General features: G+C 42.3%; 1 protein-coding gene across 2 annotated transcripts in view; it reads left to right on the forward strand.

The window, feature by feature from the left end:
- The window catches only part of SLC13A4 (solute carrier family 13 member 4), a 36,456-nt gene extending 22,276 nt beyond the window's left edge, over positions 1–14,180 (forward strand). Inside the window, exons 9-16 of one of the 2 annotated variants that reach the window (XM_032796144.1) lie at positions 85–204; positions 5,853–5,954; positions 7,021–7,122; positions 8,632–8,729; positions 9,866–9,996; positions 11,321–11,482; positions 12,764–12,901; positions 13,943–14,180. In XM_032796144.1, coding sequence (XP_032652035.1) covers positions 85–204; positions 5,853–5,954; positions 7,021–7,122; positions 8,632–8,729; positions 9,866–9,996; positions 11,321–11,482; positions 12,764–12,901; positions 13,943–14,080 — 991 coding nt within the window. In that variant the 3' untranslated portion in view covers positions 14,081–14,180. The remainder of the gene's footprint in view (positions 1–84; positions 205–5,852; positions 5,955–7,020; positions 7,123–8,631; positions 8,730–9,865; positions 9,997–11,320; positions 11,483–12,763; positions 12,902–13,942) is intronic. The other variant, XM_032796145.1, reaches the window with a different exon arrangement.
- Positions 14,181–15,521: the final 1,341 nt, after the last annotated feature.

Consider the following 15,521-nt stretch of genomic DNA (forward strand, 5'->3'; position numbering starts at 1 on the left):
ATACATAGACATAGATGCATGCTGTGAGAGTTTGACCATACATCCTGTGGCTTCTTATCTCTTATACGGTCTTTTTCTTTACAGCCACTATCCACATGCTGAGGTGGTGAATTTTGGAACTTGGTTCTTGTTCAGCTTCCCCATATGCCTCATCATGCTGGTCTTGACTTGGTTCTGGATGCACTGGCTGTTCTTGGGATGCAAGTGAGTGCAGGCTGCTAGAGCTGTGTGGGAATCCCAGGGCTAAAACAGTAGGGACTGCCACAGCTTCCTCCCAGCGCTGATGCTAGCCCACTGGGGTCCTAAGCAGGAATATTTTGGGCCCCCCACATAACACATATTAATAATTAATAGGGGCTCCCTTTGTGCTGCTCAGGGCCCTAAGTAATTGTTTAGTCTTGTTATGCCTAGCACCAGCTCTGCCGGGAACCACCATTTTAGAGTTCACAAAGGCACTAACAATCACAAGGGACAAATGCTGAATCACTATCGCTTCCCCTTATCAGGGCAGTGGGTCTTGTCCACTCCCTAGAGAAAGTCTCCTTTCCTAATAGCACTGGATGTGCAACAATGTGCTTGATTGATGCTTGAGTCCAGTGGCTGAATAGGGCTGATGAAAATCTGCTACACACCATGTTCATTTTTGACGGGAACAGTTTTAACACTGCCCTGCTTGATGAGGGCCATTAACCAGCCTTCTAATCAGAAGGTGCAACTGAAAATAACAAAAGAAAAATCCAGTTAGTAAAAACATGCCCAATTCTCCTTTCATACTGCTGTAAATCAGGAGAGATGCCACTGAGGTCATAGAACCACAGAATATCAGGGTTGGAAGGGACCTCAGGAGGTCATCTAGTCCAATCCTGTGCTCAGAGCTGGACGAATCCCCAACTAATTCATCTCAGCCAGGGACTTGTCAAGCTGGGCCTTAAAAACCTCTAAGAAAGGAGATTCCACCACCTCCCTAGGTAACTGTAAATGTGTGGACTCACCCCCGTGGCACCTCCTGCTGGTTGCTTCGGAGAATTAGCTCGATTCCAGCTACAGAGCGCCCTCTGCAGGCCGGTGATCCACCTGTCCTCTGCTAGCCCCAGGCCCCTCCCTGGACCTCGGTGCCCCTTTAACTGGGTCTCCCCCCTTCCAGGGGAACCCCACCCCACTATCCCCACTTTGCTTCAGTATTGGCTACTGCCCAGTCATTGTCTAGCCCGCACACCCTGGGGCAGACTGCAGTATCAGCCACTCATACCTATCTCCTAAAACTGGAAGGTCATCAAGTCCAGCACCCTGCCTTTATTAGCAGGACCAAGTACTGATTTTTGCCCTAGATCTGTAAGTGGCCCCCTCAAGGATTGAACTCACAACCCTGGGTTTAGCAGGGCAATACTCAAACCACTGAGCTATCCCTCCACTCATCATAGGCAAAGGGGTTGTGGCCTGGCTGCCTTTATCCACCCTCCGGCTGCCCCTCTGCAAGCCCAGTACCTTGGAGGCCTAGAATTAGGCCCTGCAGCCTGTGGAGTTGCTGGCCTAGGGCTTCCCAGCTCCTAAGGTTTTTCCCCCAGCCTTGCCTTCCTTTCGGTCCCCTGGGTGAGTCCCGGAGCAGCCAGGCCTGTCTCCCTCTCCAGTCAGAGAGAGACTCTTTCTCTCTTGGCTTCCCTGGCCTTCTGATTAGGCCTTGTGACTTAGTTTGGGGCGTGGCCCCCAGCTGCAGCCACTCCCACCATCAGCCTAGGGTTCTGGCACCAGCTACAGCCCCTTGCCAGGGCTGTTTTAACCCCTTCTCTGCTGGAGCAGGAGTCCACCCTGCTACAGTAACCCATTCCAGTGCTTCACCACCCTCCTAGTGAAAGCGTTTTTCCTAATATCCAACCTAAACCTCCCCCACTGCAACTTGTGATGATTACTCCTTGTTCTATCATCTGCTACCACTGAGAACAGTCTAGATCCATCCTCTTTGGAACCCCCTTTTAGGTAGTTGAAAGCAACTATCAAATCCCCCTCATTCTTCTCTTATGCAGGCTAAACAATCCCAGTTCCCTCAGCCTCTTATAAGTCATGTGCTCCAGCCCCCTAATCATTTTTGTCGCCCTCCGCTGGTCTCTTTCCAATTTCTCCACATCCTTCTTGTAGTGTGGGGCCCAAAACTGGACATAGTAGTCCAGATGAGGCCTCACCAATGTTGAATAAAGGGGAATGAACACGTCCCTTGATCTGCTGGCAATGCCCCTACTTATAGAGCCCCAAATGCCATTAGTCTTCATGGCAACAAGGGCACACTGTTGACTCATATCCAGCTTCTTGTCCACTGTAACCTCTAGGTCCTTTTCTGCAGAACTGCTGCCTAGCCACTCGGTCCCTAGTCTGTAGCTGTGCATGGGATTCTTCCTTCCTAAGTGCAGGACTCTGCACTTCCCCTTGTTGAAACTCATCAGATTTCTTTTGGCCCAATCTAATTTTTCTAGGTCCCTCTGTATCCTATCCCTACCCTCCAGTGTATCTACTACTCCTCCCAGTTTAGAGTCATCTGCAAGCTTGCTGAGGGTGCAGTCCATGCCATCCTCCAGATCATTAATGACCTGGTCAGTGGACTTACTTTGGTGTCAAACCAATGTAAATGACAGGGGAATAAGGCTCAATATATCTGTACTTGTAGTAGTATAAAGTGCCATAATCACAGTGCTAGAGACAAAAATCCTATATTTATCAACAGAATAGGTGGGCAGTGAGAGTTATAAAGCTTTCCCTCACTCCCAGGCTGAAGGCAAGAGAGAGAGTTTAGTCTCTATGATCACTTTAGACCAGAGATGGCCACACTTACTGACCCTCCGAGCCGCATACAACAATCTTCAGAAGTTCTTGAAGGAAACATGCCTGGCAGGACACACCTACCAGGGCTTGGGGCCTCAGCCCCACTCCATCTGAAGCCCCGAGCTGCAGCAGGCACCTCATGTGGGGCTGAAGCCTCGAGACCTCCCTCCTTGCTGGGCAGAAGCTCCTAGCCCCACCACCCCACCACAGGGAATAAGCTCTGAGTTTCCCCAAACAGTCTGGTAGGCGGAGAATGGTGGCGGAGGTGTGGGGGTTCTGTAAGCCACTCTTTAACTGTGATAAAGCTGCAAGTGGCTCACAAATCATGGTTTGGCCATCCCTGCTTTAGATGATGGCCCCTCCAAGGGACAAATAAAGCCAATTGTGAGGGCAAGAGGGAGTTTGGCTGACATCATTAACATATTTCACATAGGATAATGAATAGCTGTTAAATGATAATGACTTCTGATGCTACTGATCTTGAGTGCATTTGAAGAGGTAAATAGCGCTGTGTCCTTTTCTCAATCAGTCCCCTGAGTCTTCTAGTTTTGATGTAAAAGGCTATAATAAATTATTTCTTTTTTAATCCTGAGAGGAAACAGGCCCTAACATGACTCTCAATTCCTTTATTTTTTAATAAACAGCATTGAAATTCCACATTGCATCCAAGAATTCTCTCTGATTAATGTTATTCGAAAGAACACCAATGAACTGAAGCATTGTTGACCTTTTGTGAAGTGTTGGTTGGTTCCAAGCCTCTTTAATCTCCAACTCCTGTTCTCTGTGGTTCATTAGAGAATATGTTAGGTTAGGATTTTGTCTATAATGCTCTGCATGAAAATCCTTCTAAGACTTGGCAAGTGATACTGATAACATGGTGAAGCAATGTTTAGTCTAATGCTTGCTGATGGACATCTATGGAATTCCTGGAAATGTTCATGCCACGTATCCTTTCTAATAGGCCATGCCACTGTCAATCTCTTGCCCCTAGCTAGTGCAATGACTGGAACAGCTTTCTAGATTTTCTTTCTAGCCTAGAAACTCAAGTTCTTGGATCAGAATGCACCATCTAGCCTCTTCATAAGTCAAAGAGGGAGGGAAACAGGCCTATAAAGTTCTTCCTACCCGAAAATCAGGGGAAAAAATATTGTGACCCCTCCTTGGGACATGGGAAAGGGTAGTTCACAAAGGCACAGCTTTTCGCTTCAGCTAGTGCTGCACAAAGTAAGTATTGCTGCAAATATCTAAGCATCAGTTTTACAAAGGTATTTTGGTGCCTAAAATTGCAGGTAGACCCCAATGCAATTTACAAAATCATCTAAGCAGGTTAGATGTCAATTTCCCATTGGAACAGAAAAGCAAAATGTTGCTACAGTACTTGAGAAGAGGGTAGAAAAAAGCTTACAAGCATCTCAATTTAAATAAATGAGTACAGACTCTGTGACACGCAAATGCAATTTTACATGAGCCTGAGGGCTGCACCTAATTTGCATATAAATTTGTAGGCAGTTTAAATGCACTCAGCCATAAAATGTGCTTGTATTTGTATTTCCTTGATAGAAGTATAGAAATTATTCACTGGCAGAACTGTAGGATCATCGGCTTTAACTTTACCCTTCAGTTACAGAAAGAGTGGAACCTTGCAAGAATAATCCTGGTTTAAATAGTGCTAGAAATATCAAAGGCAGTCATGTCAATCTCATGTACAGCAGACACTGTAGTTGTGGGGATTTCCAGGATAGGATGAGTCATTCAGTCCTTTGTTCAGAGCTTCAGTGTGTAGCAAAGTTCCTCCAGAGGTAAGAAGCAGGACTGAAGACAAAATGGAGAAGATGCAGCTGTCTTTTATAGTCTTTTGCTGTGTGGACTGTGCTTCCTTTGTTTCAAACACAAGCTGCCCAGCACATGGCTTGAAAGCCTTAAAGTTCTCTCCATAGGCATCTCCCTGCATGCCTTTCTGAGTCACAACGTGTATCTGCCTTCTTTCATTGGGTCAACTATATAGCTGATGGTCCTCAATGGGCCATCAAGCAGGCTAGACAGTGCTGTCTGGAGGTGTCACCCAGAAGCATAGCACACGTTTTGAAATACAGACATACATAGCTATAATCTGTAATACAAATGTGAAACAAACATATAAACAAGATTACCATAGCTGGCAAATTATAACATTTCTGTAGATACCTTACATGGCATATCTGGCCTAACTCATTACAATTTTACAATATTGATATTCATAATATTCTCAAGTGTCTCCCAGATTCCATGCAGCATCACACCTTTACCAGACTACTTAAAGCAGAGAAGGTTGCACCCTGAGCTTTCAAAAATCATACTCTCTTCACCAAGTCAAATGGGATTAGGCAGCCAGAACGCCTTTTGTGTGTGGTATTCAGAATGCTGTTCCTGGAAGGGGACAATACATAGATCCACTATATAGAAAAACTAGTCCCATTTTAGAACAAAATCTCTATAAGTTTTGGGCCACAACCTACCCATGATGTGGTGTAAAGTGGTTGTAAGCTGCCCTAAACAGGCACTGTCAGAACACAGGATACTGGGCTCAATGGACTATTGGTCTGACTGAGTATGGCCATTCTTATGTTTCTAAGGATTGCCTGGCATAGGGACCACCTGGGTGTTGCAGGTCTGGTGAAACTGGCTAGTTAGGGAAATGTGATGGGGCATGGCGGAGAGGAGGTAACATGGCCAGAACACTAATGTGCTCCAGTGATTATGATCTGGCATATTGACCCCTTGTGTGTTATAACCAGCTGGTATTATTTAGAACAGCTCGAAGACTGCTCATACTGGGGGTTGATCTGGATCTCAGCAAACCTGGGAATTGGATAAGTGGAAAAGGGGTATATAGCAACCTTCCCCACTTTAGCTTTCATGTCCTGCACCAAGCACAGCTCAGCCAACCACAGGGATTGAGTCCTCAGCTATCTCATCTGCCGCATAATTTGTGTACTGTGGTATCTTCATTCTGAAATCTGACTCCCTTCTCTCATATTCCTGTGCCAAATTATCCTTCTCAGTTTTAAAGAAACATGTTCTGTGAGCAAGAAGAAGAAGACCAAACGAGAAGAGATGTCAGAGAGGAGGATTCAAGAGCAATATGAGAAACTGGGGGATACTAGGTAAAAGGAGCATATATTCCTGTGGAATTTACCTTTCTTGTGTTGGAATCCATCTTTTGTTTTGTCCTCCAAGTTGAATTTGTCTTATATATGTTGGATTTGATCTTTCAATTCTTTCTCCCTATTGAATTAGTCCCTATGTTTTGGAACTTGTTTCTCTTTCTTTTCAGGGTAGGTGTGGGGTCCACTATAAAGATAAGTCAAAACCAGAGACTTAAATAAAAACACCTATCTTTTTTTTTTTAGGGGAGGTAGGAAGAAGGCATTGGCTTCAGACTCAAACCCATAGATCTTGATTTGCCCCTACAGTTAAGGTTGCAAAGCAGAAAGGAACCTATTTTGGCAATTTCATGTCAGACGTGGCAAAGAGAAGCTAAATTTTGCAAGATGCCTGCCTTTCAGGATGGGAGCTATCTTATGAGATCAGCTCTTCTTCAAAGATTTCTCACTGTTCACTGGAAAGTTCATGAGATCAACTTGCAAGATTTTAGCATGATCAAATTTGAATCTAAATCCTAACCCTTATTCAGCCTCTGAACTGTGAATCTGAACCCTGAATAAAATCCAGATCAGAATAGCAATTCCTCAGCCCATCTCTGTATTTGTTTGTGTTTAAAGTAGCGATGCTTGTTTATTTTAGTATCTGTAATTATATTTTTCATATGCTTTTAAAAATCACATAGAAAAACATTTACAATGCAGAAATAAGGGAAGATTTATTTTGTTGTCATATTTCAGTTCCTGGATCATAGAAATACTATCAGAATACAAAATTTGTATTTGTTTGGGCTCATAAATATCTCATGACAAATGAAAGTATAAATGCAGATAATGAGATACTCAGCTTTATTTTTTTTCTGACTTTATTTAGGTAACAACTAGGACTCAAATGTAAAACCCTAGTTCAAACTGATCTCCCTGTATTTTATTTTATTCTCCCTGAAGATTTTTTCCTTGTATGTTGAAACAAATCTCTAATTCCTTTCTCTCTGTGGAATTTGCTCCTGGATTTTGGCATTAATTTTATGTTCTATTTTTGCTTTTTCTCCCCACCTTTCCTCCCAAGCTATCCTGAGATGGTGACTGGGGTTTTCTTCATCTTGATGACCTTGCTTTGGTTTACACGGGAGCCTGGCTTTGTTCCAGGCTGGTCATCTTTCTTTGAGAAGTAAGTGAGTAAGGTTGCCTCCTAATCATCTGCAGAGGAATGAAGTTCTGATTTTCCTGGGTTTCTAAAACAATTTGGTTGATTGGTTTTTGGCCATAGAATCTTACGATGCCAGTAGCCATTTTGATCAAGGCTGGACCATATAGAATCTTAATCCTAAACTGAGGATGCTCACGATTTTAACTATACCTGTTCACACAACCAAAACAGTGTCCCTGTTTCTCCAGGTAGCAGGGTGACCCCATTAGACTATGAGAAACAACACGAGATATTTGTTCCTAGTAGAAAAAATGGAAGAGCCCAAATTCTGAAGTTAGAAGCAAACAAATCTTTTAAAAAAACCAATTTTACTACAAAGAAGTCCCCAAAAGCATGTTTGCTGCTAGGTTTGATTGTTGTTATAGTTCACATTTCTGGTGTTTGGGGCCTGGTTTTGGATATTAGCACAGGGAGCATCAGATAACCTGCAGACTGTTTTTAAAGTCATCATCATTCTCTAGTTCATCCATGCAACGAAACAGTTGGATTTTCTCCCAGAATTTGTTTACTAACACTTGGCTCTAGTAAACATAGTTCTTTCTGCTACTCTCAGTTTTAGCAGGAATACTATAGAGGGTTCAGCATTTAAATCCTGAACCGTTCTATTGAGTAGATTCAGAGACTTTAAAACCTGAAGGGACCATTATTAGACATTAGAATATTAAAAATTCTTGATAATGACTACATCGAGCTAGCACACTGAGGCTCAAATCAAGGGAAAACACCAATTTGTTTCCTTCACATTTGGGGGCAAATTTTCTAAAGGCCATCTACTAAGTTTTCAGCTTTGCAAAATTGCATGTGTAGAGCCCTGCGTGGATACAAAATTCATATCCACATCCAATCCACAGAAATGATCCATGGACATCTGCATCAGTGGATCTGGATATCTGCAGATGTAAAGTGGATATCCATGGATCTGCAGGGCTCTATGCATGTGCACTGATATGTTTCCACATATGAAAAGTGCAAGTACATGGGCTTGTGACTGTAAATCTCTAACAACTTCCCACAGACTTATATTTAAATCATCATAGATTATTCACTTCAGTGAGTTACATTGATTTACATCAGCTGAGGTTCCCACCCAGTGTAGCCCTTATGTTACTGACAAAATGTTACAGTGGTTGTCAGTTAAACAACGTTTGGATGGCACTGTTATAGGGCAATACAAGTACATCACATTCTTGTATTTGTGTTGGTGCTGGAAGGAGCTGAAATGATTTTATGCTTAAAGTATTTCCCTCTATAATATATAGAATAAATGTATGGCATGATGTGTGGAGGAAAGGTACACCAAACCCAATAACAAAAAGAAAAGAAAAGAAAAGCAAAGAAAAGGCTTGAGTAGTATGCTCAGCTCCCTCAGCTCCCCATGCATGCTGTTGAGAATATGGGGTGTTGCACATACCCTTCACTACAGCACACTTTTAGTATAGCATTGCTATAATCACAATGTTTCTTTCCTAGGAAAGGCTACCGCACTGATGCTACTGTCTCTGTCTTCCTTGGTTTTCTCATGTTCCTGATTCCAGCAAAGAAACCACGCTTTGGAAAGAGGGATAAAGGTAAGGAGTCATCTAGAATGAGACTTGACGCACTTTTTGCTGGTAGGTTGTGATCCCCATCCCCTTATTTTATGGCTACATTAAGGTCCCAAAACTTATAACATAGGATCATGGAGTGGCAAAGGTTGAGAACGACAGTCTTTATTATTGCAGTTGAGCGTTGCAATAGTGCATGGAAATTAGAACTTGTAAAAAACTCAATCCTTGCCATATTTCAGATTTAGAAGAACTGGGGAACTGCTTGGCACAAAAAAAAAAAAAAAAAAGTCTCCAATGTACTACCACTGCTATCTGATAATGTAGCTAGAGACTGCTCTATTTTATGTTATCATTACTGTTAACATAGTCTTCTGGATAGTGATTATTATTTTTTAATGTTTACTAACATTTTAGTAACACCCAGAGGCCTCAGTCAGGATGAGGCCCCTGTTGTGCTGAGCATTATACAAACATATAAAAACATGGTCCCTTGACATTTGCTTCCGTATATTTATTAGAAATCATATGTAAGTGTGTACTCTTACATGGCAGATCGCCCTAAAGATATATACAGCATTTAGGGAAAAAAGGAATTAATAGTAAGTCCAATTCAACTAAAGGCTGAGACCTCTAAAAGCTAATACTACCCTCAGGAAAAGATTGAGTAAATAGATGGACCTTGTAGATTGTCTTGATATTAAACATACTTGGGCTCTATTGGGCCAGGAGAAATGAATTCTACAAGTGAAGACCCTCTTCTGAGAATGCCCAAGCACCAAACCTCAGACATTCAAGTGTAGGACTACACAGACATGTCTGAAATACACACATGCACACACTTTTCAAATAACCATTACCTAAACCATAGGGCTATATAACCATCAATGTCAACCCCATAAGCCAATAGCAAGTCAGTTCAGTCTTCAGAAAATGTAGGTACTATGCTTCCTGAGGCTGAGACCACCAAGGAGGCTGGCAGCTGCATTCTCCACTAGCTTTATTCTATAGATGATCTTCAAAAGGTAGCCCTATAGAGCATGCATTACAGTGATCCAATCTAGAAGTCACAAAGTCAGAGGTCAGTGCAGAATGCTCCATATCTTAGGGAAATGGCCAGTTTAGCATTAGCCATGTATCTTTATTTTGCTTTGACATAGGAGATAGTGAAAATTCTACAGATATTAACTCAGTGGAGCCAATAATTACATGGACGGACTTTCAGAAGACCATGCCTTGGGAGATTGTAGTGCTGGTTGGAGGAGGTTATGCTCTAGCAGCTGGATGCAAGGTACTGAGTTAGATTTTCCATTCTTCTCTCACTGAGAATTTGAATATCTAAAATACTTACAAGCCTGCACCTTTGTTTTAACCTGTGGTGTTCTGAGAATTCTGATAACAAAATTCCTGCGACACTTTCGAAAGGGTATGTCACTTAAATCTCCGGGGTGCTCTTCTGAAAGTTGGTCATCTAACACAATTCAGGAACTTGGTGTGCAATCTCTTTCATAATGACTGGAAAGTAGCAAACAAAAGTCACAAAAACAAGTCAACCACTGTGTTACAGTGTTACCATTGGAAACACTGTGTCAGTCTTCATACTCAAATGCAAGTATGGATTGGTTTTGGTGATGGCAGAGATTAAAATGAAATGAGTATGACTGAATCAAATTAGATTATCAACCCTAGGAACTGAGGTCCTTGATTTCCAGAACTATAGCACATGAAATGGCATTACCATTACTTTTGTAGTAGCACCCACAGGCCCCAGTCTGGGTTGGGGTACCATTGTACTAAGTGTTGTAAAAATCTATATTTAGACACGGTCCCTATAAGTTTCCCCCACTCATTCAGTGTGCCTCAGTTCTGACCTGGAAGAACAATCTTTACAAGTTAGGGGGAAGTACAGTCTTTCTGCCCATTCAGTTTTGGTCTCTCGGCTAAACAACTAGTAGTGCCATTTAGTGCCAAATGAGGTAGTTTTATGTTATGGACCCCTACCTACAGTAGAACCTCAGGGTTATGAACACCAGAGTTATGAACTGACTAGTAACCACACACCTCATTTGAAACTGGATGTATGCAATCAGGCAGCAGCAGATACACACACACACACACACACACACAGATACTGTGATGGGGAACAGTAGAGTACTGCGTTAAATGTAAACTACTGAAAAATGAAGGGAAAGTTTAAGAAAAGATTTGACAAGATAAGGAAACTGTTTCTGTGCTAGTTTCACTTAAATTAAGATGGTTAAAAGCAGCATTTTCTTCTACACAGTAAGTTTCAAAGCTGTAATTACATCAATGATCAGCTGTAAAATTTTGGAAGAGCAACCATGATGTTTTGTTCAGAGTTATGAATATTTCAGAGTTACAAACAACCTCCATTCCTAAGGTGTTCATAACTCTGAGGTTCTACTCTACTAAGAACTGGACTGAAAGCATCCATTTATTGAACATAAGGTACTAGATAGAGGACTGCCCAATTTACTGAGCTAAATTTCTTTGCAAGTGGGATACTCCATTGCAAACTCTCTCAGATACAAAGATTTGGTTTGGAAACATAACTTGTATCCTGCCATTCTCTTATTATTGTATGTTTCTGCCAGACCTCTGGCCTTTCAACATGGATTGGGCGTCAGATGTTGTCCTTGAGCAGCCTTCCCTACTGGGCTGTCACTCTTCTGGCTTGCATCTTGGTGTCCATGGTAACAGAGTTCGTTAGTAACCCAGCAACCATAACTATCTTTCTGCCTATTCTATGCAGTATGGTGAGTAAAAGCAATAGGATTTTATGCTGGGTTTTTCCCTGTTAACTTCATGAAATATCTTGAGATTTTAGGCGATTAGTGCTGTGAGCCAGGGTAGAACTCTGCTTCATTTTGAGTGCCATCGCTATGCTCTTTCTTTTATAGAAAAATTAATAAGCACGGTCAGCCAATAGGCCTGAGTGCAATAAATTTCTGAACACCCAGAAATATGCTCAGCACTTCTCAAAATAAGTAAAAACATAGTCCCTGCCCTGAGGGACATACAGTTTAATTGTAACAGAAAAGGGGGAAGGGAGATGAGAAAGGAAAGACAAGATTGACTATAATAAGGTCACAAACCATGAACACGTCTTCAGGCTTTTTTTAATTCTATTTTGTATTTATAGTCCATTAGTTAACAGTCCACCTCTTTGGGTTTTGTAGCAGAAACATCAGAATTGTTTCACAGGGGATTTAACTGAGGAGTGGGAGGCAGCTTGGTGAACAGGTTGGCAGGTCAAGCACAAGGACAGCACGGAAAAATGAACAGAGACATTTGTGAGAAAGGAAGACGTGGATATGGAGGCTTGTGTCACTGGCGGGGGATGGAGAGAGCAGATACTAATTATATCCTATATTAGTATATATATAAAAACTATTATTTTCACAGAAATTATAGAAACCTTCCTCGGTCTTTGCTTTTTATGTAATGACAAGCTCTTTTCACAAGGGACATACGCTGTGAAAAGTGAATGGTAGATATTTTCACGACTTTCTCCATGAAAGCCATTTTAGGGATTTGTCTTAGTGATCTACACAGTGAAATGCCATGGGGGTAATGTGTACGGTGAGCAGACATCCCGATTTCATAGGGACAGTCCTGATATTCAGGGCTTTGTCTTTCAAAGGTGCCTATTACTCCCCACCCCCTGTCCTGATCTTTACATTTGCTATCTGGTCACCCTAGTCACATGAATTCAGACCAAAAGCCTGGTACCATGTTCCCCAGACCAAGAGTGCTAAGGGTTTTATGGATGCAACATGCTTCACTGCTGGGGGAAGGGAGCTCATCCTGTCAGGCTATAGTGGCCTCCTCTGGAAGGAGCAACATGGAGTACAGCCCTCCTGCATGCCCAAGGGTAATAGAGGGGGGAAGTAAGATAGACCTTAGAATTTAGGGAATGGAGGGTATGCTAATAATTCTAGATCTTGAGGTGGGGAGAAGCAGACAGGTGTCTTTTATCTATAATTGTAGCCAACAACATGGATCTCCTCTTTCTCACCCAACCTCTCTCTTTACAGTCGGAAACCTTGCATATCAACCCTTTATACACCCTGATTCCTGTAACGATGTGTATTTCCTTTGCGGTGATGCTGCCAGTGGGCAACCCCCCAAATGCCATTGTCTTCAATTATGGGCACTGCCAGATCAAAGACATGGTAAGTCTTGAGACTAGTCACATTGTTCCAAGCTTAATGCAAACTGAACTGATCATTATATATGGGATCTGAAAATAATCACAGGATCCAAGTTAATGTAAAGCCACATTGGTCAGCGCTGCAACAATTTCACAATAACTCATTTTAAGAACATCGGAGGCAGGAGTGTGCATGTGTGTGCGCTCTGTTTTTTAAAATGAATATAATGCTTGTGAAATGTATCAGAGAGTGACTGTACAAGATCTCCTCAATTATCCTGCAATACAACTACAATAGCAGTCCCGGAGAAGGGAGATTAAGATATGTCTACAGTTGGAGATGGAGTGCAGGGGACTGGACTAGATGACCTCTTGAGTTCCTTTCCAGTCTTATGATTCTATGTACATTCCAGGTCCAGGAGTCATACCTGAGCTAGCTGTGATTGAGCTAATACACTAAATATAGGATATAACTTCAATGGCACAAGCAGACGGAGGGGCTAGCTACCTCGAGTTTGTACATGTCTGAAACCTTAGATATGTGTTTGAGGCATTTAGACCCTTCTGCCACTTGTGCTGTCATGGCCACACTCTATCTTCAGCATGCTAACATGTATTCTTGAGCTGGAATTTACACTGTTCAAGTCTAGTGTAGACATAACCTTCATGAGCGGAGCGCAAGTGCAGAAGTTAGAGGGATATGACAAATTAGATTTATCATATACCTACAATTAATCTATAGCTATCACCTGGCATACGTGGTATAAATATATGGAGATGTCCATGTGACAAATTATAGTCATGTGATGAATTGCATTTATCATGCACCTTTGACAACGTCTCCTGCATTTTCCCCATTAATATACACCCTCTCACACACAACTATTCATTAGGCTTTTTCTGCAGAGCAGTCAGCAAATTTATTTTGTTCTTTATGCAACAGGAAAAGTTAGAGAATTGACTGTTCTCCACCCCGCATCCTTCCACCTTCTGTATTTATTAATTAATGCTTTCTAAACTGTTTGACATTGACTGTTCTCTGGTTTGTTTGTTTTTTCCACAGGTGAAAGCTGGCTTGGGTGTAAATCTGATTGGTCTAGTGGTTGTCATGGTGGCAATCAACACTTGGGGAATTAGCCTCTTCCAACTGGATACATTTCCAGATTGGGCAATGGTCAGCAATGTAACTGGTCAGCCATAACCATCAATGACAAAACTTGTAGAACCAAAGCTGATTGGGGCAAAATATTTAGTTTAAATTGCACAAATAAAGGAAGAAACTTGAGTGTATATAGATTCAGTAGCCCCAGCAAAACCAAGAAGCAAGTCCAGAGAAAGGTCTCCCATGAAAGACACCTTACTCTTTATTTCCTAAAGTGAAAATTTACATTGTCTTTGTCAATGTTCAAAATCAACATGAGAATAAAAGTCAGATTTGCTTTGATTTATTGCTGCTTACCCTGAGATACCATAATTCCAAAAGAGAAGCCTGCTTATAGCTTTCCTCTTGCTACAGAATAATTACATAGCACCATCCCCGTTGAAATACAGGATACATGATTCCAAGGAGAGAACTCAAGAATATAATGGATACCATTCAGATTTCCACAGGTGACTTTATTCCTAACTTGAAGGTTTTATAAGCCTATTTCTTTTCAGTGCAAATTTTTTTTTCTGAGGTGAGTCATTGCTGCTTCAGAAGGACCAATTAGTCAGAGGCAGAAGGTAGAGAGAAATCTGAATAGCAAATATGTAGCACCTCTAGGAACGGGAGGGAAGAAACAACTACACGGAGAGAGACAAAGGGCCTGGGAATGGCTATAGGGGAGGAGGCTGAGGGTTTCTCCACAGTTCTAGCATGTAAAAGCAGCAAAGGATCCTGTGGCATCTTATAGACTAACAGACGTTTTGGAGCATGAGCTTTTGTGGGTGAATACCCACTTTGTCGGATGCATGTAGTGGAAATTTCCAGGGGCAGGTATATATCATGCCACAGCAACCGCCGAGTAAGCGCGCGTCAGCTTCCTAGGGAGCGATCTGGAGGCACTGTTCCTACGACCCGTCTTGAGGTGTGAAACAAGAGAGGGAAACTGTTTTTTGTGTGGCAAGTCATTCCAGTCTTTGTTTAATCCTGAGCTGATGGGTAAATTTGCAGATGAACTGAAGCTCAGCAGTTTCTCTTTGAAGTCTGGTCCTGAAGTTTTTTGCTGCAGATGGCCACCTTAAGTCTGCTGTGTGTGGCAGGGAGTTGAAGTGTTCTCCTACAGGTTTTTGTATAATTGTCATTCCTAATATCTGATTTGTGTCCATTTATCCTTTCCATAGAGACTGTCCAGTTTGGCCATGATCATAGCCAGAGGGGCATTGCTGCATATGATGGCATATAATTACATTGGTGACGTGCAGGTGAATGAACCAGTGATGGTGTGGCTGATCTGTTAGGTCCTGTGATGTGGCACTAGTGTAGATATGTGGGCAGATGGCATCGAGTTTGTTGCATGGATAGTTCCTGAGCTAGAGTTACTATGGCGCGGGGGCAGTTACTGTTGAGATATGTTTCAGGTAGCAGGTTGTCTGTGGGCGAGGACTGGCCTCCACCCAAGGCCTGGTGAAAGTGGTGGGGTCGTTGTCCAGATGGATTG

The sequence above is a fragment of the Chelonoidis abingdonii genome, chromosome 1 (genome assembly GCF_003597395.2).
Source record: "Chelonoidis abingdonii isolate Lonesome George chromosome 1, CheloAbing_2.0, whole genome shotgun sequence".
In the NCBI taxonomy this organism is placed as follows: domain Eukaryota; kingdom Metazoa; phylum Chordata; order Testudines; family Testudinidae; genus Chelonoidis; species Chelonoidis abingdonii.